A 26,162-nucleotide genomic window follows, 5' to 3' on the forward strand; every position below is an offset into this window, starting at 1 on the left:
AGGTTAAAGTATCATAAGACACCGTCACAGAATCACAGAATCACAGAATCGTAGGAGTTGGAAGGGACCTCAAAAGATCATATAGTCCATCCCCCTGCAGGAGCAGGTCCACCTAGATCAGGTCATATATGAAGTTATTCAGTCAGCTCTTAAAAATCTCCAGAGAAGAAGACTCCCACAACCTCCCTGGGCAGCCATCTCACTGCAGCTTGGCCATTGGTGTTCACCCACTCATCACTGCCTAGTCTGACACATCAAGCAGGATTTGCCTACTTTTGGGCTTATGTTAACACTCCTTTCAGCCCATGTCTCCATCCTTTGGGTTTAAGACCTGTAAAGCTGTTTAATAAGGTTTTTCTTCCTTTTGCAAGCACTCACTTTCCTTATGATATTCTGTTTCAGTTTATGAATAAAACAGGCTTTAAATGATTTCAAATCCAAATTTAGAGAGAAAGTATTGGACCTTGGTAAAAAGACAAAAACATGTCAGAGATAAGCAGCTAAAACCAGGGTAGACAGCAACAGGGATGCAGATGACTAGACAGTTTAGCTCTGTTCAGGGTGGGGTTTGCACTCCTGTGTGCTTGGGCAGTATTTGTTATGCTCACTGCTGACACAGGACAGAAATACAACTGGTCCCTTGAGCTGACACACACAACCAAAATCATGGAGAGGATGTGTAGCGTGGCAGGGGACAGCATGCCCTTCCTTTTGTTTCCCATGTGCGTTGCTCTGTAAAGAGAGGGGTCCCAAAGGGTGTGCTTGCAGGGCAAAACCCCCTCCCCCACTTGAAGCCACTCCGTTTAAAAGGTTAAATAAATCAAACGTCTGTGTGTATTTGTACATACGGCAGGTCATTCATCATAATCAGTGGGGACAGAACAAACATCTTTGCTCCCTACCAGCTAAGCTGCAAGAGTCTGAATGCCACGAGGAAGATGAGGGGTGATCTGTGAGCATTGCTGAAACTGCAGCGTGATGGACCAGGGCGCTGCAGCTTTCCCTTTAAGAGCCCTTTGGCGAACGGCGATACACTGAAATGCAGGAGGTGGGACAACACCACGCACAAAAATGAAGAAGTGAAGGCAGGAAAAGTTTCTCCAGAGGAAAAATGCAGGGCTCGTCCTTCACCCTGACGTCAGATCTGTCTTTAATAAAATCCCCAAAGAGCCAAGAGAAAAAGGCAGAGTGCCTAGGTTAGGTTGCCAGTTCAGGATTGCTCTGCATTCCCCAAAGTGGTGTTTTTGTTCAAAACGGCTCTAAATCTGGGTTCAATCAATGTATTTAATCCCGGCTTCCAGGGATGAGGTGGCTTTTGCCCTGGATTCTAGCAACAAGCAGCATTTTGCAGGTGAGTTCAGAAACTGCAGGAGAAACTCGTCTTGTGCAAACACACTTTGGGTTTAATGCACGGTGGGCTGGGAGAATGAATGTGGTGCGTGTGGGAAGGTGGGCACTGGTGAGCTCTGGGGAAGTGGGGGATGTGAGAGTGAGGAAGCAAAGGTGAGCTGTGGGGGAAAGGAAAGGAAAGGAAAGGAAAGGAAAGGAAAGGAAAGGAAAGGAAAGGAAAGGAAAGGAAAGGAAAGGAAAGGAAAGGAAAGGAAAGGAAAGGAAAGGAAAAGGAAAGGAAAGGAAAGGAAAGGAAAGGAAAGGAAAGGAAAGGAAAGGAAAGGAAAGGAAAGGAAAGGAAAGGAAAGGAAAGGAAAGGAAAGGAAAGGAAAGGAAAGTTGCAGAAGTGCCTCGGAGTTGAGTACATCTGCTCAGCATGCAGGTGGATGAGCATGAAAACTGACATGGAGTGGGTTTTAAAATAAATTTTCCTTTTTATTTTAGATCTTGGGGTTTTTTGGTGTTTGTGTTTTTACTTGGTTTGGTTTTCTACCCTTTATTGCTACTAATTGTATTGTGGGGCAACAGAGGACCCGGTGTCACGGCAGCAGCTGGGATGAAGCTGTAGGGGGAGCGGGCTGGAGTGGAAGGGGCCGGACCCCGACGGCCGGGGCCGCAGCAGCCCTGGGGCCGGGGCCGGGGCCGGGGCAGGGGCTGGGGCTGGGGCCCGAGGTGCCGCGGCAGCAGCCCCAGGTGTGCGCTAGAGGAGGGGGCTGTATCCCCCACTCCTTATCTCCACAGCTGCCCGGTCCACGCAGTCAGTAGCTACTTTCCTTCTCCTCCTCTTTGCGACAAGCTTTATGGGAAAGTGACTCCTTTCAGAGGAAGGGCGCGTTTTGCATTTCTTTTCTATTCCCGGTGCGTGTTTGCGGCTTGCGCAAAATCCCTGGGAGAGGAGAGAGCTGTTTGCTGAGAGCGGCTGCGATCAGGGAGGTGACTGCGACGGTGCCGGTGCCGGTGCGGGGGGTGCCTATCCCCGGCGGGACCCGCCATGTCCCCAGCCCCCATCCCCCAGACTGGGGTGTCTGAGGACCCCGAAAAAGAGTGGCAAGAAGTGGAATCCTAAGGATGCGTTTGAGCTGCCCGAGCCTGAGGCATCCCCTGAGCCAGGGAAGTGTGGAGCTGTATTCAAGCAATGCTTTTACTTGGAGCAGCGTAACGTCTCCTGCTCTGCACAGGGAGGATTTTTCTTTCCAGGACTGCTGGCATCGGGGGTTTGGCTTGTGTGTTGCGAGGTAAAGTGAGGCTTTAAAGCAAGAAAGTAGCACACACGGTGTGGTAGACCAAACGCACCTGTGTGAAAGCAGATGGCAGAGATAAGTCCCGCGTGGGTGATGGACTGATAGCAGTGCCTCTTCTAGAAAAGAAAATATAACACCAAAACCCCCCCAAAAACTAACAACAAACAAACAAACCACACCTCCTGTGCTCTCTAAGGTAAGTTCATACTTACCTCAGTTGGGTTTTGTTGAGCAAGTAAAAAACCACACAGAGGGAGAACAGCCCAATCCCCCCCCCCCCCCGCCCAACAGTGTTGCTAGAGGATATGTGTGTGAGCCTTATACATTTTACAGTGGTCGTCTTGGGTTCCTTTGACATCAAAGATGTTTGTTAGAAAAAAGCTGCTGTAGCATGAAAGCGTGTGTGAGTGCATGGAGACACACACGCCTGCTGTGGGAGTGAGTGCAGTCCAAATACTGCTGGCAGTGTGTTTGGTCGAAACAGAATCTAAAATAAGGTTCAAAAGAGTCTCAAAAGTAGTCTAAAAAGAGTCCTGAGTTCCAACTGTTCCTGTTCAAGCCCTACAGGCAAAGTGGAGCTCTCTCTGTCTGAAGCATCCCAAGGACACTGTCGTCTCCTGAACACATTCATGAGGCTAGACCTTAGAAGGTTGTGTTTAGAAACCATTGAGTAGAAAAGATTTCTCCTTAGCATTGAACAGACTTTCTGTGGGTCTTCTCCACACCTGGACTGGGAGCTAGACAACTGATGAAGGGTAGATTCCTGTCTGGTGTATATAAGAGTGTGAGGGAATGTGAATGAAAAGAATGATAACATGGAGGGATGAGAGAGGCTGGAGAGAATAACTAGGAAGGAGCATTAGTCTATGTAATATTTAAAGGACTTCTGAGAGAAGAGCAGGCTCTGTTTGGTCTGGTAAAAGGAAGGATATCTGAAGGTGCAAGGGATACTGCAAATGGTATGGAATATTGAGAATATTTAGCTGGTATGGCCACCTTGATCATGAGAGAATTTCAGCTAGGTCATACAAGTCATAACAGATCAGTGCTGATGAAGCTCTGATGCTTTCCTACTACATTGTCTGAGTTGCATCTTCAATGACATCATCACAACAATAATAAAGGTAATAAAGGTCTTCCCAATGCTACAGAGACATCCAGATAGCATCAGGCAGGTCACTGTGCACAAAGTCATGTGATCTCCATGGGGACTCATTACTTCATATATATGAAGAAATATGGACAGATAAATATGCTCCACTGGGAAAGAGAAGGGTTGACTATCTATCTGCAATATAACTGGAATATATAAGCATGTTCCAAGAGAAAAGGCAGAGGAATTAATATGAAAAGGTCAGACAGGTCTCAAAGGATACCTCAGAAGGCAACCATCAGGTTCTACAGAAGCGTCCCCTGCCCCAATTAAGCTACAGGCAGTTCCTGAGTTCTTAAATGGTTTTAACAACAGGGTTTTTTACTAGGGCATAATTGTACAGATGATGGGCTTGGGAAGAGAAAAATAGTTGAGCATAGTTGGAATTTCAGACATAAGTTTTCAAACATTCCTTAAGATAATTTTTTTTTCACAGACAAAGGAGCTGTGACTATGGGAATCTGAGTTCTCTCAACTAGGCTGAGATTCTTCAGTGTCTGAGTCACTTCTGCAGCAAGGACCTTAAGGCTGGATGTGTTGGCCCCTTTTAGTGCTGCACATTGAGGAATCAGAGCCAGGATCTTTAGCCTTTAATCCTGACAGCTTGGTAGATATGAGATACTTTGTTCAGATGGGATGAAATATCTCAAACCAGGGTGATGATTAGAAAAGCAATTCTGCACTTTGTAGAAAATTAGTAAAGGAGATAATATAGGAAGAACAACAGCATTAGAGGTTACTAAAACATTTGAAGTGGAGGAATGGGTGATGTGTGGATCTAAACAATCTAAACCAAAAAAAAGAAAAAAACAAAAGAAAGGGTGAATGCAAACCTGCAGAGTTTTTCTTCACTGGTGCTGCTCAGCAGCAGGTCAAAGAGCAAAGAAACATCTTCATCACATCAACTAGTAGGCAGGTACTGGGGCTTTTGTTTGATATGATGGCAGTCATGGCAGACACACATCATGCTTTTGGCTTTAATGGGTGGGAGGGAGGAGGAGCATGTTCAAAAATGTTTTTATATAAGCACGATGTCCTTGGCAAACATTGATTTCACTAGATGGTCACTGATAATGACCCAACTTCAGGGCTGCCTCAGGCTGTGTGGAAAGTGATTTGAGAACCATAATGTGTGGTTTTTCCTTCTCCTTTTAGGAAGATTTACTGACACAGATGTGAAGCCAAGAATTTCATTTGTTAAATGTTTGGATTTGGTGGCAGGAAAAAACAATTACACTTCTTTGGCCTCTTCCAGGCAAAACCACATTTCTACCAAATTTGAACCAAAAACCAAAAAGCTGTGGTTTGATTTATTAATTTATCTCTTTGCTTTATTAGCAGCTCATACATTCTAATGCTAAAGTTCCAGACACCTTTATTCTTGCCTGCAAAAATCCCATGTATCTCCAGGGGAGGTGAGTTGAGCTTTGTCTATTGGGTGTTTCTTAGAGAAGGCTTCAGGCTTGCAACCTGGAGAATGATGCATAGGTTCAAAGTTAAGCAGCATAGGTTCAAAAAGGATACATCTTGTCTCTCTAAAGATTCCACTATTCCCTTTGCTTGACAGCATCTGGTTATCAAAGATAGGCTCGATACACATTTCTTTAAAAGGGCTTCTATCCTTCCATAAATTGTAAGTGTCAAAATTACTCTGGTTACAGCAGCCAAAGAGTGAACAATGCAAATGAGTATCTTGTGGCTTGAAGCTGGTAGACATAATCCCTGTGAGTATGGCTGCACCATTCATGGAGCTTTCCCAAAGCTGATCTTTTATTTGGCAGTTCTCCCTCACAAATCCATTTGCAGAATGAAACCATTGTCCAGGCAATATCATGAGGGTTGCACTGAATGGGCTTCATCAGAGGTCCAAACCCAAATTTGTTTCTGATGAAAGTGCCTCCTAAATAGAGACACAAAGAGTTTTTGCTGAGACTAGGAGGCTTTTGCACTTTTTCTTCAAAACTTCTTCTCTCAATGTCTGAATTTGCTTTGACAGTCATTAACTGCCAGTGTGCCAACATCAACCAAGACAGGCCTGGGGACAGAAATTGGCTTCCTCACACCCTTGCAGTTGTGCTGCTGCCTGTTTGTGTCCCCTTGGGCAGGTCCTGTCTCTGTTTCACACAGTGGCAGCAGTCCTGTCTGCAGTGTGAGTATTTTACTAGTGTGGCTTTTCCAGGGAAAGGCATTAGTTAAAAATGATATGTGTGGATTTTAGCAAAAACATGAGATTTACTTGTTGATACTGGGTGTCTTTTCAAAGACTTGTGCATGTTTAGCTTCTCCTGCTTTCCCCAGGTGCTATGAAAAGGCACCAGTCAAAAATTTCAGAAGTCCTCCACACACTTATGAGACACTTCTTTCTTCAGAAACTCTATACTCCCACATTGGGCTATTAAGAGTTGCTTTAGCATCTTGCCAGTGCTCAGCTTACTGAGAACTGCTCTTTTTGGATGGCCTCAGCGTCCCAGCGGGGTCTTGAGCACTCTCGTCTGGATAGCCCTGGCTCTCATGAACAAGTGGAAATGAAGCAGTTTAAAACAGAGTATCATGTATGCGAACACTGGCAGCTGTGGCCTGGCAAAAGCTGAACACCCACAGCTTCAGCTGAAGACACGTTGGAGCATCAAGCCTAGGAGTGTCTCATGTTGTGGACCAGAAAGCAGAATAAGGTATCCTCACTCTTTCAGATTTCAGTTTCTCACCAGGACTTGAAGACAGGCACCGTGGATTAAGATGTTCCCCCTGATTCTCCCTTTGCTTTCTTATAACTCAACCACCTTTATTCTTAGTGTGTTTATATTAAAAGGGGAATTTTCTGATTCTATTAAATACAACCTCTGACTGGAAGCTGTCAGCTTGGCAGTGATGGGCTCAAAGTCCATCCATTTGTTTTTTTCCTGTGTTCTAATGTCCACTGAGAATTCAGATCCAGTTTCTCGGACTGAGATTACAACACTTCATTTCCTTATCACTCCTCTTCCATGTTTCATCTCACCCAGGGTCTGTTGCATCCTGAGGTGAGTTACCTTCAGCCTCCCATTGCTGTAAGTTGACAGAGGGATTGCAGGGCTTTGTTTTTACAGGTGTGTTCCTGGGTCAAGAGACTTTGACTTGCTGCTGGGGAAGCTCTGTGCCGTTCTCCAGTGCTGCTCTGTGTTTTCAAGCCAGTTCTCTTTCATCTTGGTGGTCTCTCAGCCCTGGGAGATACTTCCACTGGTATCTGCGTTACTTATTGCATCCATTCTCAAACATTATGTGTTTCCCTCATGGCTGCTGCTTATTCTGGCATCCTGGGTGAAGCTTCTGGACTCCTCTTAATCCCTTGTGTCTTCTAATAGACTGCTGCTGGGCTTTGAATTCTCTTTTCATCTTTGCTAGGTGTGGGAAAGTAGAAGGGAGAAAGGGCATTTTCACTTCTGTGAGTGCCAACAGCTGGTTCTGCTCTGTAAGTAATTCTTCCTGTGGATGGGGAAGGAAAGGAGAGCCTTTAGGCTGAAACAGCTGTGGAAGAAGATAACAGTTAAGCTAGGTTTTGCAGCACAACTTGAGTAATGAACTTCTAATCTTTGGGTTGATGATGCATTCCGGGACTATGTGATCATCTCTGTGTTCCTCTTCTCTTTCTCAATAGCTCCAATGTTGTTCTTCTGTTTTATTAGTCTGGGTCTGTCATTCTACTTAACATATAAAGCAAATGAGAGATGAGCAATTTGCAAGGCCAAGTTTCCTGAACTCCAGGATGGCATGCAATGAGCCCAAAGGGAAACCTGAGAGGTATTTGCAGAAATGCTTGTGGGTTGATGCATCATCCATAGAGGGCTGTGAGTCACCTGGATCCTGATGTTGCTGGACATGTGCACAGTTAGGTCTTTGCTGCCATGGAACAATTCCAGTCCTGCAAAATGAGCTTCCCCTAAGAGCTGGCCTTGCAGATTTGGAAGGAGTTATAAGAAAAAAATGTGTTGTTCTAGGTGATGGGACAGCATAGAAAAGTCACTTTGTCCAGCATTTCAAATGAACAGAACTCATTATACCTGTAATGCCTTGCCTGCTTTTATATCTTTAGAGCTGAAACAAAATCCTTCTACACAGCTTAAAGTGATCTTGTCTTTTCCCTTCCTAGCATACTGAAATCACCCCTAGTGAAATGCTTCCAGGTGGATATGAAGCATTGGTTTTATTACATCTGCAGCATGCTACTGTTAAGCTTGAGAGAGCTGGTAGCTACATTAGATCTAGAGACCTGGAACGACTGCATATAGTACATGTATATAATGGAAAGAACATAGTAAATAGTAATCAACTTTGTGATTCTGTAAAGTACTTGACACAAAACATCCTATATGCCACCAAGAACAGTGTCACACAGACACAACAACTTTGATCAAAGCTGCTCTGGATACAGGGTTTTCATGGTTTTTGAAAGTTTTTTTAGAAGGTAGCAATTTTTTAACTACATGTGCACAGTAGAACTTTGCCCTTTCCTGAATGTATGAATGCAACCCAAACTTTAATATCTGAATGGTTTAAAAGTTTGGATTCCTTTCCATGCTCTGCTAGCTTTCCAGACTATTGTCCTGTCCTTTCTTACCGGAGCTTTTTGATTAACAAGACATAGCAAGATGAGTGAGGGATTGTTTCTTTCTCTTGCTGAAGTTTCCTCACTTTCATTTATGCATGCTTGACCTGTGGCAGGCTGATTATATAGAAAGAAAAGAAACATGGCATCCCTGAAACTTAGTTTAGTGCCTTTTGGGACAACTCTAATCACCTGAAGCAGTGACACTGGTGAAGTTGTTTTACTCCACATAGGAGTCAGACTTCTTACATTGAGCAAACTAATGAACAAGGGCTCTATAGAGAGACTGGTAACTTCCAAAAGAAAAGCCATCACTGTCTTAAATAATCTCCTGACTGTGTTCTAAATGCTTGTGTCATTGCCACTGCCATGTCTGAAATACGGTGTGGTTGGCATTCCTGTTTGTGTTGCAAGTGGTCACTCTGCATCTGTGGTCTTTTGACTAGTGAATTCTCATTCATGGGTTTTGATGTCCACCAACATCTTTCTGTATATGCATAACGACCAAACAGACTATAGCACGCATTTATGACCATTGGCTTATACCAACTGTGAGAAAGGGAACCTTCTGCATCTGGGCTGATAAGAAGGCAAAGACATTGCAATCCATACAAGAGAAATTAAGCCCTCCTCCAAATGGCTGGCACATATACTTGGCTGCCCACAAGCTACTAATTCCCCAGGCTTAAAGGTCCCAGCTGGATTAGTTTAGCTGTTTAGCAAGGAAGGACCAAACCACAAGACCTGTAGCCAATGCTGAGACTCGGTAAGTGAATTACACTATAAAACTCTTTGGTTACAGTTCTGTGAGGGGAAAAAAAGTGGAAAATTAATTAGGAGAACATCCAGGTTCCATTAACTACTTTGGCCATTCAGCACATGATTTATTTGTAAGCACTACCAGTAATATTTTCTCCTGGATCTTGGTCTTGGAGGACTTGGTCATATCCACAGCATCTGTGTGTGAGCTGATATATACTGATGGAAGGGAATGAGAGCAAATTTAGTTGGCTTCTTTCTGTGTTTTTCTTTCACATGTGACCCTAGGTATGGAAGTTACTGTAGTTAAATATATAATATCCCTGCTGTTTAACACCTTAGTTCCTTCATGGAGATTATCCATTATTTATTTTCACTGTTTTTTTCAGAATTCAAAGTGTATGTTTCAAAAATCGCATGTAAAAATTACATAGAGGTCAGAGAAGCTGCAAATTGACATCTGTGAGGGAGTGGATTTTTGGGGGGATGTGTATCACTTGACTTATTTTTCCATATTTTACATCAAATCCTGCACTAAGCTTTGTTGATGCACTGGGCTTCCCCAAAGAGGTGGTGTGATTGTGCTCATGCAGGCTGGTGGATTTCTCACCCACCGAAGCTACCTGGGTGTGGGTGAGCTCCTGAGCCTGCAGTGGAACCATGTACTACGTGACTGGTTTCAGGCTCAGATAAGATACTTCTGCTTCTTTTAGATGATATACATAATTCTATGTGATTTACACATACATCTATGTAATATACACATGCATATACACACATCCCCATGCCTTTTTACCTTTTTTGTCAGTTATTCCATATGTATCACACAGACAGCCTGTTTGCACTCAAGGAGATGTTTGTGACGTATTTTTGGCTGCTCCCCACCCCTGGCAATATTAAAATGCTTTCCATACTGAAGTATTTGATTAGAGGAATAAATTGATATTTTGACAGCACAGTTGATATCCCTTTAAAACCTTCAGCATCTTCCATGAGTGTAGCATTTTATAGAGGAGTAATTAAAGAATTGCATTTGTCTCATTCTCATGTAACCAGGTGTTGATCCAGGTTTTATTGCTCACCCTGTAAAATACAAGGGGAGCTTTCTTAGGAAAAAATGCCTCTAAAGCCGTGTGGATAGAAATGTTTTGGCTTCCCAAATGTGGGATTTTTTTCCTATCTGTGGAGCTACCATGGTCCGGGGGGGATGTTTGGAAGAGGCAGAATGCTGTGCAGGGCTGCTGGGGAGCACCACGGCCCTGTCATTTGTGTACCAACACTGCCCTCGCCTGTCAGGGATCCTGGAGACCAAACCTGTGCCTATGTGTAGACTCTGTGCACAACTCCCACTCCTGCTTGGCTTGCTGTGGGTTATAGGCAGCCAACACCAGTTATTCAAAGACAAGCAAACGTGTCACTACCCATATAATTAGAAATTCATCTTTATCCTTCCAGAGACCAAACACATGGCTGTTGTCTTCTATGCATGAAAGCATTTGTGTTTAAGAGTTTAGGGGCTTGGATGGAGAAGAGAAGACAGAGGGGATTTTATTGACTCTTATAAATATCTAAAGGGAGGGTGTTAAGAGAATGGGGCCAGTATTTTTCTGTAGCACCCGGTGACAGGACAAGGGGTAACAGGCACAAGCTGAAACACACAAAAGAATATGAGAAGAAACTTCTTTCCTGTTCAGATGAGGGAGCCCTGGCACAGGCTGCCCAGGGAGAGTGTGGAGTATCTTTCTCTGGAGGTTTTCAAGCTCACGTGGATGTGTTCCTCTGTGACCTGATCTAGGTGGTCCTGCTTTAGCAGGACTAGATGATCTCTAGAGGTCCCTTCTAACCCCTACCATTCTGGGATGTTGCAACATTCCTGTTTGGGGTTGTTTACGATGAGGAAGTGGCAGCATGTTCATGATGTGTTTTTTTGGGGAGGTATGTTGGTGCTGATGGGCATAAAGTGAAACAACTTTCTCCTTGGGACCTGCCAAGGCACTTCAGTGCCAGTGTGCAGGACTCCCCATGCTAGTGTGCTGTGTTGGAGATGCAGCAATGGCCTGGGCAAGGGATTTGATTGTTTGGGGTTTTTTTATTTGATGCCATTCATGATGTCAGCAGGTCGCTGGGTCAGAGACAAGAATTTTGTCACCTGATTGGTTTAGACCTGAATTCCAGGAGGTATCACAGCTGCATGCAAGTAAAAGTGAATCACATGTGAAGGACCCACTTCACATAGATTAATCAAGTTATAAACTGCTGATCATCAATGATTTGTTGAATTTGAAGGTATTGGAGAGGTGAAAGAATCTGGTCCTTTTGGAAGCATCAAGTGCACATGATGGTTGAAAGATAAAATGTATTTGATTGAACTAACATCATCTGAATGTCAGTTCAGTGGAACGATTCCTTTCTAATGTTCATTAAGAACTGAACAATCTGGATGAGTTCCTGTGTGACCTATTCTAGGTGGTCCTGTTTTGGCAGGGGGGCTGGACAGGATGATTTTTTTGAGGTTCCTTCCAGCCCTTGAGATTCTGTGATTAGCTGAGTGGAGGAGGAAGGATAGTGGTATGGTTACTGCGTAGGAACAAGAAACCTAGCTGCTATTTTTGGCTCTGCCACAGGCATCCTGTCTGCCTTTGGGACAGTCACTCAACCCTGAGCCATATATGAAAACAGAGTTATTTGATAACTTCACCCTCGTGAAATGTGCTGTTTTGCACCATAAGCAATCCCTACTAGAAGCAAAGTGTGACATGGTCTGCTTGTTCATGAAAGTGCCTTGTGTTGATTCACATCCAGAGAATTGTTACCGCCACGTAAATCAGTCTTCACATTTACTGCTTGAACCAGTTATTTTAGATTCATTATCTGGAATCTTTTTTGCCAAAGCCCTGAATTTCAGTTCTGTTTCCAGTGACTTTGGGGACAAAACGATTCATTCTCCCACACAATACATAATTTTTCTGTAGTAATGGCTTCACTCTTTTTCTTGTTTCCTCATGAATTTGTGCCAGGAGGTGTTCTCGTTTCCTTGCTTGTAGTTTCCACTGTATTTAATTTGAAAGTAATTATTTTGTCTCCAAAGCCTTGTGAAAGCCAAGGGCAAATCTAATGGTTTCTCTCTTTTTTTTCTTGTTTCCTCATTTGCAACGTGTCAGCTTTTTTGGGGGGTGGAAGGGAAGGTACAAATGCTTTCTGTGGCTTTCTGATGCATATTAAAACAGGATCTAAGGTCCAAGCATGTCTGAAATAATGTTTGTAGTTCAAAGCCCAGGCTGGCTTGAGATATGACTCTGACCTCTTCTGAGCCTTCTCCTTCCAATTGCCCAAGTTTGCTCTTTTTGCTGTTTTTGGGCCAGTTCTTCAAGAACAGTCCTTTCCCCCTGTTCAGGAACTCATCAGCACCCACTCCTCCTTTTGCACAGTACATGGGACAAGATGCTGTCTGCATCCATCACTCTGCCAACTACTGCCCTGTAGGTAAAAAAGAAAATGCCCCTTAGAAAACTTGTTTGGATCAGCCCATCTCTCAGGCCTTGGATGGGAAATTGACATGGATGATCTTTTCTGCAGGCTTCCCTTGGCTGCCTCTCCCTGTGGTCCTTCTGGTTCCACATCCTTGATGCTTTGCTCAGCTACTGCTCCAGGCAGCCAAAATGTGAGAGAATCCCATGCTATTATCCTGTTAGCATCAAGGACATAGTGTTTCTTGAGGTTGGCCAAGGATTTAAACCTAGACTACTGTCCTAAGTGTCCATGTACCCACAACCTCAAGTAGCCTCCTCTTGACATGAGACTGCACAGAAAGAGATAGGCAAATGCCTGCTGCAAACTGTGTTGCAACACAATGGCTGTGTGAATTTACATCAGGGGTTAACTAACTTTATCCAAGTCTTACAAGCCAAATATTCTCGGCCAAGCCCTGCTGATTTTCAGAAAAGGAAAGAATTATGTTCCTAGCCACGAGCTAGCAGGCAAAAGAAGTGTCCTTCCATGCCAGGTCTGTAGCATTTTAAATGTGGCTTTCCACAGAAACCCAGACCAACACAGACAAGATGTAGAGAAATTGTCTATGACAAGGTAAGGAAACTTAACAACTGTGAGAAAACATTGTGATTATTTTGAATCTGAATTCAAGGTTTTCTTTAAAGAATGCTATCAAGCAGCAAAACTAATAAAAAGAATCCTCTTAAATTCAAAGCTATGGAGAAGATCTCGGAGAATCTGTGATGAGAACTTACTCATGAACCATTCTTTCATTCCCTTCTCAACAAGGTCAAATATATATATGAAGTGTGAGGTATTTGAATAGTAATCATTCCAAATGATCTTCATGTTACAAAGGTACCTGCTGTTTCCTTGCACTTGCCTTGGCTTTTTAGACTCTGCCTGTGGAAAGCACCAGTGCTTTTTCATATCTTTTAATCTCATAATATTTTGTAGTCATCTTATTTCCTTTTAAAGTTACTAAAGTTTAAATGATGTACATTCCCTACAGTTTTCACTTGGTTTTTGCTCTACTGCTACATATATGGATTATCTGATGCTATTGAGATCTACTGCATGAAATGATAGATCAACATTTACCCTGCTTTAGCTAATCACCTGAAAAAAAAGCCCAGGATATGTATCTAAATGACTCCTACAGCTGAAAAATAAGACAAAAGCATAGCAGAAGGACTGTAAAACCCAGGCAACCTCTTCTGAAAAGTTACTAAAAAAAGGAGGCAGTATCTGTTCCCTTCTGGTTAAGGAGGTTATTGGTTGTGGACTCTGTGACTACAGTTGTGAATACGTGTGGTTCCCGAGGACCAGCCCTAAACTGCCCTCAACCACAGATCAGTTTGTAGCTTAAATTATTAGTCATTGGCTTACAAAATAAGTGCATTTGAAAAAAAAAAAAACAACCAACACCCACAGTTGTTCCTTCTCATTTTGCATCAGTCTCTTTGTACAAGGTTTGCTTGCTTGTGTGTCTGTGTTTTCCCCCATAAAAGAGGTTGAGTAGGAAGGATAACCCAAGTGCCATGTGAGTAACAAAACTCACATTTTTCACTCACCTTCTGATTGCCAAATACATTTCCTGCCTTTTTCTATTGTTCTGATGAGCTAAAAGTGTTTCAGACAATGAACATTGTCTCAAGCTTACACAGTACGTTAAGAGACAGTTTTTGGAGCAGAAACAGGGGACAGAGGAGAGCAGGGGGAGGGGGAAGAAAAGTCTTTGTGTGTTACAATTAAAATGCTGAATTCAACTGTTTTCTTGAGAAGTTAATGGGAATTCTGTGTGGGGTCAGGAACATGAGATCAGATCCATATCAGTGCTCTGTTATATCTTTTCTTTATGTCTGAATCCAAGTTGAAACCAATGAGACAAGACAGTCCTCTGAGACTGTGAGCTTGGCTGAAGAAACTGAGAAAAAGAAAACTGAAATTATAACTTCATATGGTTACTGGGCCAAGGAGAATAGAAGACAGAGGAGAAAAGTGGCCTGTTTCTAGGCGAAACGTTGACTTATATGTTGAGAGATGGACAGTCACAGGAGGTCTGGTCCACAGAGAATTGTCTGCTTGACAATTGGCTTGACCTTAGGGTCTGGCCATCATCCTCAAGCCTGTAAATTCCCAACTTCCTTGAACCTTGAATAGGCTTCATTTTTCTGTGGTGATCTGAAAAGTGGATGCTATTGCTACTAAGTGCCATCTGTCTGCCAGCACACTGGAACCTGCACTCTCCCCTCTCTGTACTTTGTTGGTGCAGGAGTTGCACAGTCACAGTGGGGGGGTTTTTTGTATTAAATCTAAACTGTTAATCTCCTTGGTAGATTTAAAGAAGAAAAGGACAAGTTAAAAAATGCACTTTTGACTCCAAAGTTGACTTTTCTGTTGATTCAGTTGTGTGTTTCCTGCTCACGCTCGAGTATACAGACAGTTTAACCCTTCAAATCTTGCAGTTGTGTTGCTTCACCATCACAGATTTAATTCCCTAAAGCAAATATTCCTCCTTTTCTCTGTCCAGACCAGCTTTTTTCTTCTTTTCATTCTTCTTTCTTTTGCACATCCCCACACATTACACATCCTGTTGTGGTTTAACAATTTACTCAAAAACAGGACTTCCTCTTGCTTTCAGAGAAAACACTTCTCTCCAACCCTCCCTTTCTGGTGGTGTGTTTGTGGAGCTGAAAAATAATTGTAGCTTCTAAGTTTAATTTGTAGCAGTTAAAATTCAGTCCATGAGTTTTCTGTCAAGGGCATCAGCAAAAGACCAACACATCAATATTCTGTAAATAGAATCTTTATTGCATGAGGTGAGAAAGTGACCATAAGACTCCAGCTTGGTCTAAATTACATGCCAAGGATGTTTCAGCCCTTTTGTACCAGAGCAAAACCTTCCTCACACCCACAAATGTTTTCATTCTGACATTGTACAGCTATTTAATCCAAGACATTGATGGTATCACACCTATCAATGGGAACCTGGCTGTGACTTCCTGAGTGAAAGCTCTCTGCTAGTGGTATATATCCAGGCTGAGGAATATACTGGCTATCAGTTAATCCTTCCCCTTCTGTGAACAAAATAGAGAAACCTTGTCTTTTTGCCAAAGTACAAGTTTTGAGGGTACTCAACTGTGGTGTCCCCCTGCATTTGAAGTCCTACAGACACACCTGAAAGTCACATTCAGCAAAATACACGAGTTAAAAGCTGAATACTGATTTTTGTATTGATGAATGGATAGAAATCTCTTTTTCCCAGGCATGGCACCTTCATAGCCACAGGCTTATAGCCTTTTTAGCATCTCTGGCTTTCCTACCTCTGCCTATCCATACCCATATCTTCACAGAAGAACTCTCTCAGGATCTGTCTTGACCTTATTCTCTGTCTGCCATCTCCCTTGATGGCAGCTGCATGTTCCTTCATAGTCTGGGCAGGTCATAGTCCTCAGGGTTTGTGTCTTTTAGCAAGAGAAGCATTACCACCCCTGTTCTACAGACACTAAAAGGCTAACATCTGAGTTCAAATAGTAAAGTCACACCCTAGTCCTTCAGTCTCGAGTTTATATTCTCTACCTTCAGCAGCCCTAAATTTAGGCATTTTATCTAGAGTAGTTAAGAAGTTTTGTGTAGTCAGTGCAGTGATCTCTGCTGTCAGCAGAGAGGGGCTCAGGGTTTGCATCCAGCAGCTGTCAGTGCAGCCAGTTGCACAGAGAAGCTGGGGAGAGTGAGGCCTTTTACGTGTCACCTCACCAGTGTAACAGATCCCACTGATACACTGAGTGACTTGTAAGTACAGTAGCTGCTCATAACCAAATCTTCAATCTTTTACAACACTGGACAGGGAGCTGATGATTTACTCAGGGACATTCTTGGAGCCATTGTGCATATGCATTTGATTGTCAGTGGTTTCTGTTTGTTGAGTAGCTCTAAATTGATATGACTGTGTAAATCATATGACTTTAATTAGTATCAATACTCTTTCAAGGCACTCATATTTTAGTCATGCTGTTCTGGCTGCCATTTATCCTTTGCAATGCCTATGAGAAGAGAACAAGACGCCTCCCTGTGCAATAACCATGTGGCTATGTTGTCTATGTTACAAAAGATCTTTCCTTCTCTTAAACAATTGTTGTTAAAAGGGAGCTGCTTACATTGGCTCCTTTTGGTAGTCTCACTTGCAAATATGTCTTATTGCCTTGGCACTTCCAGGTCCCAAACAAAACTGACTTTCTCCCACTGACCTCTTTTCTCCAGCTACGTTCCTAGACAAACAAGTCTTGTGAAAGGGCTTTGCTTTTCTTTCTTACCTAGGGGAGAGCTGATCAGTTATCCTCTTGGCTGTGTAAGAATTGAGTAGCTTCTGCACTCACTGAGAAGAAAAACATTCTTTCTCTGTCTTTAATGGGATGGACTGAACCTCAAGTGACTGTGTACTCCAAAATTTTGCCCTCCTGATGGACTTGGCTTGAAAGCAACATTTATTTTCCTAAGAAAAAGTGGAGCTTGGTAGGTTTGTTCATTCCTTGGGCCTGGACCTCAGGTGGAGTTAATGATAGTGTTCAGAAAACGAATAATAATGTAAAAGCACTTTATGGTTTTCCACATCTCATTAGATGCGCTCTTTGGAATTGCTTTATTATTTTTCCATCTGACTGAAAGCAATGATGGTGTTGATTTCTAACGTGATCTTCAGATAGACTAGACTCTCTTATGAAGGACTCCTTTATCTCAGATTGGTGACAACTTTAAAGGATTAGTTTCATGCTAAATGACATTCATTTTGTGGACTCTTTTGGCATATTCCTTAGACTCAGGTACTACACAACACTGCCCATCTGACTGCCACTGGGACTGAACTGAGGAGGCAGGGGAGAGTATCATTAGATCTCAGTTTTCCAGATGTCAAAGAAAGAGGATGCTTTATTCCAACATTCTCCTTTTAGTAGACTCTGAAGTATTTGGGCAGGCTTGTCTCTTGTAACAGATCATAAAAACCTCAGCACAGGAGTGTCCTGGATCTGGTACATTCAATGATGAGAGACATCGAATCTACTCAGTTTACAGTCTCCTCCTTCCTTCTTGCAAAACCTGTACTTCGATCTGCTTTGGGGTCTTGACTATCATCCAAAACTAGCTAAAAAAATCCAGATTTGTTTACTTGTTTCTTCCATCCTTATAGCTTTAACCTTCATGATCTCCAAGAGCATCTGTGTGAAGAGTTTTTGGATACATATTTTGGCAAGTAATGATCCTGTTCCACACGTTGAGGTAGTAAATTCCTCCAGTTAGACTGGGTTTGTTTGGGATTTGGGACAGAAAAACTCAGCAATGCTTAAGAGAAGGAGGCCTTCAGCTAATCACCACAGTCCTGCTAAATGATCTCACCGTACATTTGGCAAGGTCATTTGTGCTGATCTCGCATTAACTTCTAACATGAGCTCATAGCAATTCATCATTTCTCTAGCTTATGGGTCACCATGCTTCTGGCTCGCTGTCACCCTCATGTACATGGACACAGACTCCCTCCCAGCCATGTTCTGTACACTTGAACTAACCCAGAGCTTGCAGCTACATTTCCATTTGATTTACTGGGTTTATTTGAAACTCCTTAGTCTTTTTTGTATATGTGTGTGTGTTCTAGTTCTGTGGATTTTTGAGTCAGAAGAAAAAATATTCAGAAGTGTGTGCTTAGCATTCTGCTGCTCGCTCCTCATTTAGACATCAGATATCATTGTTGCAAAGTACTTCAGATTTCCTTTTGAGAACCTTTTCATCACTTTCTAAAACACAGTGACAACATGTCTTATTAAATCTGTTGGGGGGATTTTAAGAGGCAATTGTTTGACATTGGTACCCTGTGATACGGCTAAAAGCTTGATATCAGCTTTAGGAAGAAAAAAGATTAGGGAGAATGTGTCCCCAGGGAATTCAATACTTCAGTTCCCTGAGGAAGTGATTTAAAGCATCATCTGCTCTGTGCTGTGTATCACATTATGCTTTCCTTCAGATCTCTGAACCTGAAGGAGATTATTTGGATATGCATCTATTTGTGTGAATCAGTTTATACCACTCAGAGCAATGCAAGGAGAATATTGTTTAGGATTTGGAAAGAAGAAGAAGGGACCTGTAAAACAGTGAAGACAGAAAATTAAACATTGGAAGCAGCATAGACCATGGCACTGTTTCTGTCCTGCTGCCAATGTAACAAGATGTTTGCAGAGTTTGACGGGGGAGCAAGTAGAAAGCATTCAATTCCCTTTTCCTCTTTGTGACAACATGGGCACTTTGGTTATTTCATCTTTGTTGTTCACCCCTCACCCCACCTTAACCATTTCATAAGACTTCAACTTGCAGGGAGTTTTGTGGTTTGTCTCCTGGCTATATGAGTCTGTTTTGCCTCTGCACCTTCAGTATGATAACAACACTTATTCACTTCTTATATATCTCAGCATCCCTACAATCCTGTTTTCAGAGTTTTCCATATGCTTGGCACTTGTTCAGAACATCAGTCCAACCTCTTGCTGTCTGAATGTATCTCATCAGCTTCAACTCCTGTTTTTCTTCCTTAATTTAAATAGTACTATTCTATCTCAGTAAGTTTTGGACACCACAAATAATTCCTTTACCCCCTTGAGCTTTCTCCTGTCAGACTTCAGACACTATGTAGGGACACTGATAAGTAGCAGTGCAGCTCTTGCCATCTCTTTGGTCTTTCCTATATCTGTCCAAATTAGTGTGATCAAAACCACTTGCCTAACAATCCCTTGTTTTCTTTTAAAACAATCTGATTTTCAGATACAAATGTTAAGGTTCCTTTCCACTGCTACAGCCTTATAGAAGAGAACTAAACTCTCTGTATTTGCCATAATGTTCTCAGTAAGTCCATCACATCTGTTCCAATCATGGGAACTTGTTTTCCACTGTCTGGTATTTTGTACAGTCCTTTCTACCTTCATGCAGTGAGCACCAGTGATTTAGTAGACTCTTGCACAGATGTTTCTGGGTATGAGAAGTTCAGTGTTATAAGCATTGTTCTGTGGTCTTTGCCAATTAAGCTGGATACTCTCAGGGATTCTCATAGTGGATAACAGTTGTGGAATTTTGCACAATACAAGGCCTCCAGGTATAGCAATATTATTATACATGTTAAACAAGGGTCAGTGGGGTTTCTGGAGCCTGCAAGAGAGGTTCTGCATCTCTCATCCTTCTTAGTCTCTTCTTCCCATTCTGTCTGGTTTGAATGAGACCGAATCTTTGTTGACAGAAATCTTATCCAGTGGTGTGAGTCCTGCAGGTTTTTCCTCTTCCCACCTTCCTAGTAATAGGTTCTCTTCTTTTGGACCAAAAGATCTATTCTAATGTCCTCTCATCTTTTGTGAACTCTCTACATTGCAGCTATGCTTTGGCACTTGGCTAGGAAGAGGAATAAGTGTCATAATCAAGCAGGAAGAAAAAAAGAAGGGGTCACATTTGAATGTTCCACATTCCCACTGCTGAAGCTGCCCTCCACACCCTCAGGCTGTCTCTGTAGTGGGAAGGAATAGAGAGGATGGAGCCAGGAGAGCAGGAGAGCTAAGCTGGGCCACGAAGAGTGGTGGAGACCAAAGCTCACAACTTGTCCTTGCAAGCACAACAGAGCAATTGTGTGGATGGGATTTGGAAGTGTTGGTACTTAGAATTGTGATACTGCAGCTATTCGCTTCCACTGCTCAGTGTGAGATTCAATCTGATGATATCTCTCTCCCACTCTGGCTTTCTGTGGTTTCCTGATTTGATTTTCTAGATACAGCCTCAGACGTTAGTCAGACGCTGGTTGAACATTTGGATTCCACAATTCTGTGAAGAAGATCTGCTTTCCTCACAAATATGTGACCTGACTGTACCCAGACCAGACAACCAGGCTGTGGCAGATATTGATGTGAATGCTTTTGTTTCAAATACACAAATGCTACTTTACTGACCTGTCTGTACACACAGAGCTAACTCCCCTCAGATGTGACAAGGGGCTTTTGCTGTAGTTTTGCCTGGCAAGGGGTAAGATAATATCAATCATTACAAGCTGGGTCCTAGTGTTTTGCAATCAGACTCTGAATTAGCTTCAGGACCTTCTAGAGTGTGCAAAAGTCTGGCATCTCCTCTTGGCCCTAAGGATGTTGCTGACCTATATGTCCTCCACCTACATTTTTTGTCTAACATCTCATAAAATACAGTAACCAAAATATGCCATGCTTGGTACAAAAAAAAATTCCTTTCACAATGGGATCCTTTATCTGGAAATGCTGCTATTTGTTCAGACAAGTTGTAAGCTCCATCTGTTTTTCACTTAAACACAGGGATGTAACAATAGAGCCTTACTGCTCATCTTTCGTTGAGTCTTGAGTTGGTTTTGATGTAATGATACAACACTATATTGAATGGCAGCTATGTTTTTTTGGATGAAGCCATGCATGCCATGTACTCCAAAGGGTTCATTAAAGTAGCAGTAGCAGCAGCTTCTCGTTCCTTCTTATATCTTGAAATCTTCCAGCTATAAAACCAGACTTCTGGTATGTTTCCTGTTAGATATAATGATGATAATAATCTGCAAAATATCATTTTGACTATGTTCATGATGTCAGAGGGTATGGACCTGCAAAGCAGAATTATTCTGACTGCATTAAAGGCACCAATTCTGACTGCATTAAAGGCACCATTTAACAAAAATGGTTGTATTTCCTTGTGCCAGAACCAGTGTAACAGAATCATCACAGAATGATCTGAGTTGGAAGGCCTTCTAAAGATCATCTAGTTACAATCCCCTTAGTCATGGGCAGGGACTCCTTCCTCTAGACTAGGTGAGACAACATAGAACCAGATTGATGAAGTTATCTTGTTGTTTGGTTGAGCTTCTGGGTATATTCCATGAGTATTTTGGATAAGGTATGTAGCCACAAAGTGCCAGAAGTGTGTGTCACCAGTGCCCTCTGGAGGTCTTTAATCCCAACAGTCGAGAGTAGTGAATTCAGCGCCTTTCTGTGCAACCTGTCCTAGTGCTGCACTGCTCTTCTAGTGAAGTTGTCTTCCCGGTGTTCACACTAAACCTCTCCAGCTACATTTTGTGGCTGCTTCCCAGTAGTATACCTTCTGTTACAACTGAGAAGAGTGGATTGGTATTAGATCATCCATTAACCTCTTTGCCACACTGCCCAAGCCCAGCTTCCTCAGCATCTTATCTCAGATCCTGACCTTTGGATCTCTGACCATCTCAGTTGACTGTCTTCTGCACTGTCAGTCCCTCGATATTCCATTTAAAGTGAAGATTCAAAGCTTCCAGGAAATTAATTAATCTGTTGAGATCTCACCCAGACCAGATTTGTTTCAATATTCCATCTAAACAAACTATTAAATGCTGGCAAAATGAGAGCAAGTAACTAGCCCTTAGCATGGATTTGAGGAGAAAGACACTTTGACTATTGGAAAATAAGGTGATCAACTCAGAAAGGTAAAGCTAGGAGTGAGCAGGAGTGGAAACTTGACATGGGAGGCAAATTGCTGTTTAAATTAAATAGAAATACATAACTTCATCAGTTCATCAGCAGCTCCAGGGAAGTACAGCTACTGGGTCAAGGAAACTGTTTCAGATTTGAGAATTTAAATAACACTGAAACTTATAAATGAAAAGTTGTTTTAAGTCAAAGTGCTCTACACTGGCACAGAAACAAAATTTTTCATGCTTTAAAATGCAGAGTTCTGTTTTTATTAAAATAACCCCTTGAATACCAAAATAATTTAAAAAAATGTTAAAATAAGTGATGCTTCTTAATTCCACTTACTTCACTTTTTTTTGTCCAGCTTGGGACAGAGTGTCTTCAAGGGAGCAAGAGGACAGAAAGCATCTTCCTTTTGATTTTGAGGCCATGGCTGAAAAATAGGAGATAAACAATGCAGAATATGGCTAATTGCAAAGTTCAACTTCTGCCAAACCTGTCTGCTCTTGTCTACAAGCTGAGGCTGTAATACTGCTTTTATTACCCAGCTTATGGTTCATGGCTCAAAGTTTTGTTCTGTTCAGTTGTAGGATGGTTTGTAACCCTGTGACCTTGAATGGTCCAAATGCACTTTCCACTTTCCTAAATTTGAAGTCTGTCTGCTTATCCCTTCTTGAGCCTTTTCTCATTGCTCCTCCAGATGTTCTCTGTTACTTTTTCAAACTCTAGTTCAAGCTGGATGAAGTCATTAGCTGCACAAACCAAACATGTACAGCCCAAGACATTAAAATGCTCTTAGAACACAGAAACTGTGGTGTTTAATATCCCAATTGGTGGTGTCTGTGGTGGCAGTGACAATTTGTTAATGATATCCAAACATTTTGAAGTCATGCTATTCTATGCAAGTGCTACCCTTGCTGGGACAACACTTCCCAAACATCACATTGGTTTCTAACTGGGAAGTTCTTTTTCTGTGAACACTCCATGGAAAATTCTGAAGAAAATGTGAGACCACATTGAGTTTGCCAGTATAAGCAATATTTTGGCAAAGAGGTGAATGTATGTAATCTTTACTCGTTGTCTAAACTATGTTAGAAAAGACTATTCCAAGAATCTGCCTGCTTTCTTCTCAGAGACACATTTCCCAAAATAGACTTATGGGAAGTTGATTGTTCATCACTCATAGATCCACAGGAATATTAAGGATTGATTCACTGTGGATATTTTGTTTTCTTAGGCTATTGAATGTTATGCTTCATGCAGAACATTCCTTTCTGCTCAGCCTACAGTGCACAGCAAGAGCAAATCCAGCTGGCACCTGACATCTATAAAACTGTCTTATATTTTCTGGGTTCAGAGCTTGTTGTTTTACAATACATGTCAATTGTAATGAGGTATCTAGAAGCTCATTCATGTTCTGGGGAAGATGAACTCTGAATAATCATGTTTTCCTCTTACCATTACCTGTCCTGCAGAATCTGATTTATAGCTCTGTCATGGTGCCAGCTCACTTGTCATTAGTATTACCTTGTGATAGGTTATGAGCATTCATGGAGACTTAAGGATTTGTAGCAAGGGTATAACAGCGAGGAAGTCCTAATGCTACTGTGATTACTGCTTATCTTACTGTAAGAACTGGCTTTTTGACAACCCACCTGTTTTGGGTGTAATAATAATGCAAATATTTAGCAATATTCATCTCAGAAGTTTCAACTGAGCAAGATGAAGAAACAAACTTTTACCTTCAGGGCCTAAGTCCATTGATATAAGCCAGGTCCTGCTTTTCTTTGCTAATGTGCCCCTCTCTCTAGCTGCATTAGAAGTTCTTAACCTCTCTTTGTTCTGGATGAAACTAAGTAATGTCTATGCTTGCCCTGAGATGTAAGTGAGGAATAGAAGGGTTTGTGGCTTTATTTAACAGATTATTTATATTTCATTTTGCCTCCTCATTTTTACTTCTTTATTAAGCTTCAGCCAGTGTGTTCCCCTGAGAACTGTGCTGCATCAGGTTACTATTAGAATGTTTTCAACCCTGTGCATGTGGATGCAAGTCTCCTGAGGTGGCTTTTAAAATCGTTTTGGTTAATGGGAACATGTGGGATGATATGTGATGCTGGAGCTTGCTCTACTCTTTGTGCTTGCTAAATCGTTCAGCCAGTAGAGGGAACCAGGAGAAAGCAGATGTGTCATCTGGCAGAGAGACGACATAAATGCACAATCCTTTCCTCGGTAATGCATCCTTAGGTGTTGTGGCTTTAACTTCAGTGTCTCTGTTCAGGACTGCCAAGCTTCAGAATCTGGGGTTATTTCTAAACATCCTGATGTTTTCGGGCCTTGGTGCATGAGCTCCCTTCATTAAGGATGTTTGGATCAGTCTGCAAATCAGCTGATTTTATCACATGGTAGTAAACAGGACATTTTAATACAGATTTCCTCACTGACCATTTTCCCTTGTGAGTGTAGCAGAGATAGAGGACAGGGGATAATCCAGATTACGTTGTATCCTTCCATCAATGACATCTGGCATTTGCTCAGTATCAGCAATGTAGGTTAAAAATATTCCTTTCATGTGTTCTACTGCAGGAAATTAAAAGGACTCCACCCAATGGCATGTGTCCTGCAAAGCACAGCTTGTGCATCTGAGAATGAGCTCAAAATTCCTTTTCTTTGCAAAAATTACCACCGAGGAGCAAACGGTGTGAGGTGATAAGGCAGCATGATTTGTGCAGACCTCTATTTGCCAACTCCTCATAACCATTTCCCCAGTTTTGCCAATAGCCAGAGGAACTCAATTTAGAAGTCATCTTCCTTTCTGGATTCTTCTCATCAATAAAGTGGAGGACATGAAAATTTCTCCTTACCTTCACTCAATTCATTGTGATGAAAAAAACACCTGGAAGAAAAATGTTTTGAGTAAAACCTTGTAGATCTGAAACAGTGAAACAAATACATGTGAACATAATTTGAAACCCCTGTAAAAACTGGAAGCAAAGAAGCACATTGCAATGCAACTAGGGCTTTGTTGCTTAAAAGCAAAGTTGGAGGTTTCCTGCTGCTATATGTTCATGTGTCGTGTATTTTGGACTCTTCAAACTCATTTCAACACTGTAGTCTGGTTTCCAGTCTTCCAGACAAAAGTAAACTTAGGATTAGAGTATTTTCCAACATGCTGATAATGTATTTTGCCCTTAGATACAACATACTGCTAATGTGCTCCTATTCATTTTATGTCATTGAGACTTGAGTAGTAAAATTCATGGCCATTAAAATTACTGAGTTTGTGGCCATGGCAAGCAGTGAGTCATTTTTGTGTTTTCTCCTTCTCTCCTCTTGAGTGTGAACAAATTGTTGCTAGTGAAATATTATTCTCTGTAGATGCAAAAAGAAAGTAATATTGGAGCTTCACAAGCATAAATCAGAAGCAACTTTAATAGGGAGTCATCAGCCATGGCAGAGTGAGAAAGGCTGCATCTTGATTTAATGAGAATGAACTTGTACTTCCAAAAGCACGAAAATTAGAGGTCATTAATAACTTGTGGTTGAATATTTTCTCCTTAGCATCCAAGATAATAAATCTACAGACCTCAAATTTGAAGAGTAATTATACAAAACAAGTTAATTACCAATACACGGAAAAACTAATTTCCCAGCAGACACAACCACAGAATCACAGAGTCACAATCTTTTGTCTTTCTGACATTTTAAAAGAAATTTGTCAAATCCCCAGCACTGTGCTTTTTTGCCATTACGTTTCTCTTCACTCTCATCTTAAATATTTTACAAAGCATTGTCCTCCTGTACGTTATATTGACTCTAAAAACATGATCCCTAAAAGCTTAGCTTACATGACAGTATTTTTGATTTTTGCTTGTTTGCTTCTAGTTAAGGATGTTCATTATACTGATTTTCCATTGATAGCATCTGGGGAAAGAGCTGTTTTATTGTGATATTTATAAAACATTATTACTCACAGTGTCTTAATCATCATATCTATTAAAAAGAAAGTGTCTATATCCCAAAATGTTCTGGGACTTTGCAGCAGTAGAGCTGAATGACTTTTCCAAAGAGATTTG

At 41.8% G+C, this 26,162-nt stretch overlaps 1 protein-coding gene across 1 annotated transcript in view; it reads left to right on the top strand.

Moving 5' to 3' along the window:
- Positions 1-1,244: 1,244 nt before the first annotated feature.
- Positions 1,245-26,162, top strand: part of CCN4 (cellular communication network factor 4) — a 36,133-nt gene continuing 11,215 nt past the window's right edge. The window contains exon 1 of the mRNA XM_061995351.1: positions 1,245-1,351. Coding sequence (XP_061851335.1) covers positions 1,304-1,351 — 48 coding nt within the window. The 5' untranslated portion in view covers positions 1,245-1,303. The remainder of the gene's footprint in view (positions 1,352-26,162) is intronic.

Source organism: Colius striatus, chromosome 4 (assembly GCF_028858725.1).
Source record: "Colius striatus isolate bColStr4 chromosome 4, bColStr4.1.hap1, whole genome shotgun sequence".
Taxonomy (NCBI): domain Eukaryota; kingdom Metazoa; phylum Chordata; class Aves; order Coliiformes; family Coliidae; genus Colius; species Colius striatus.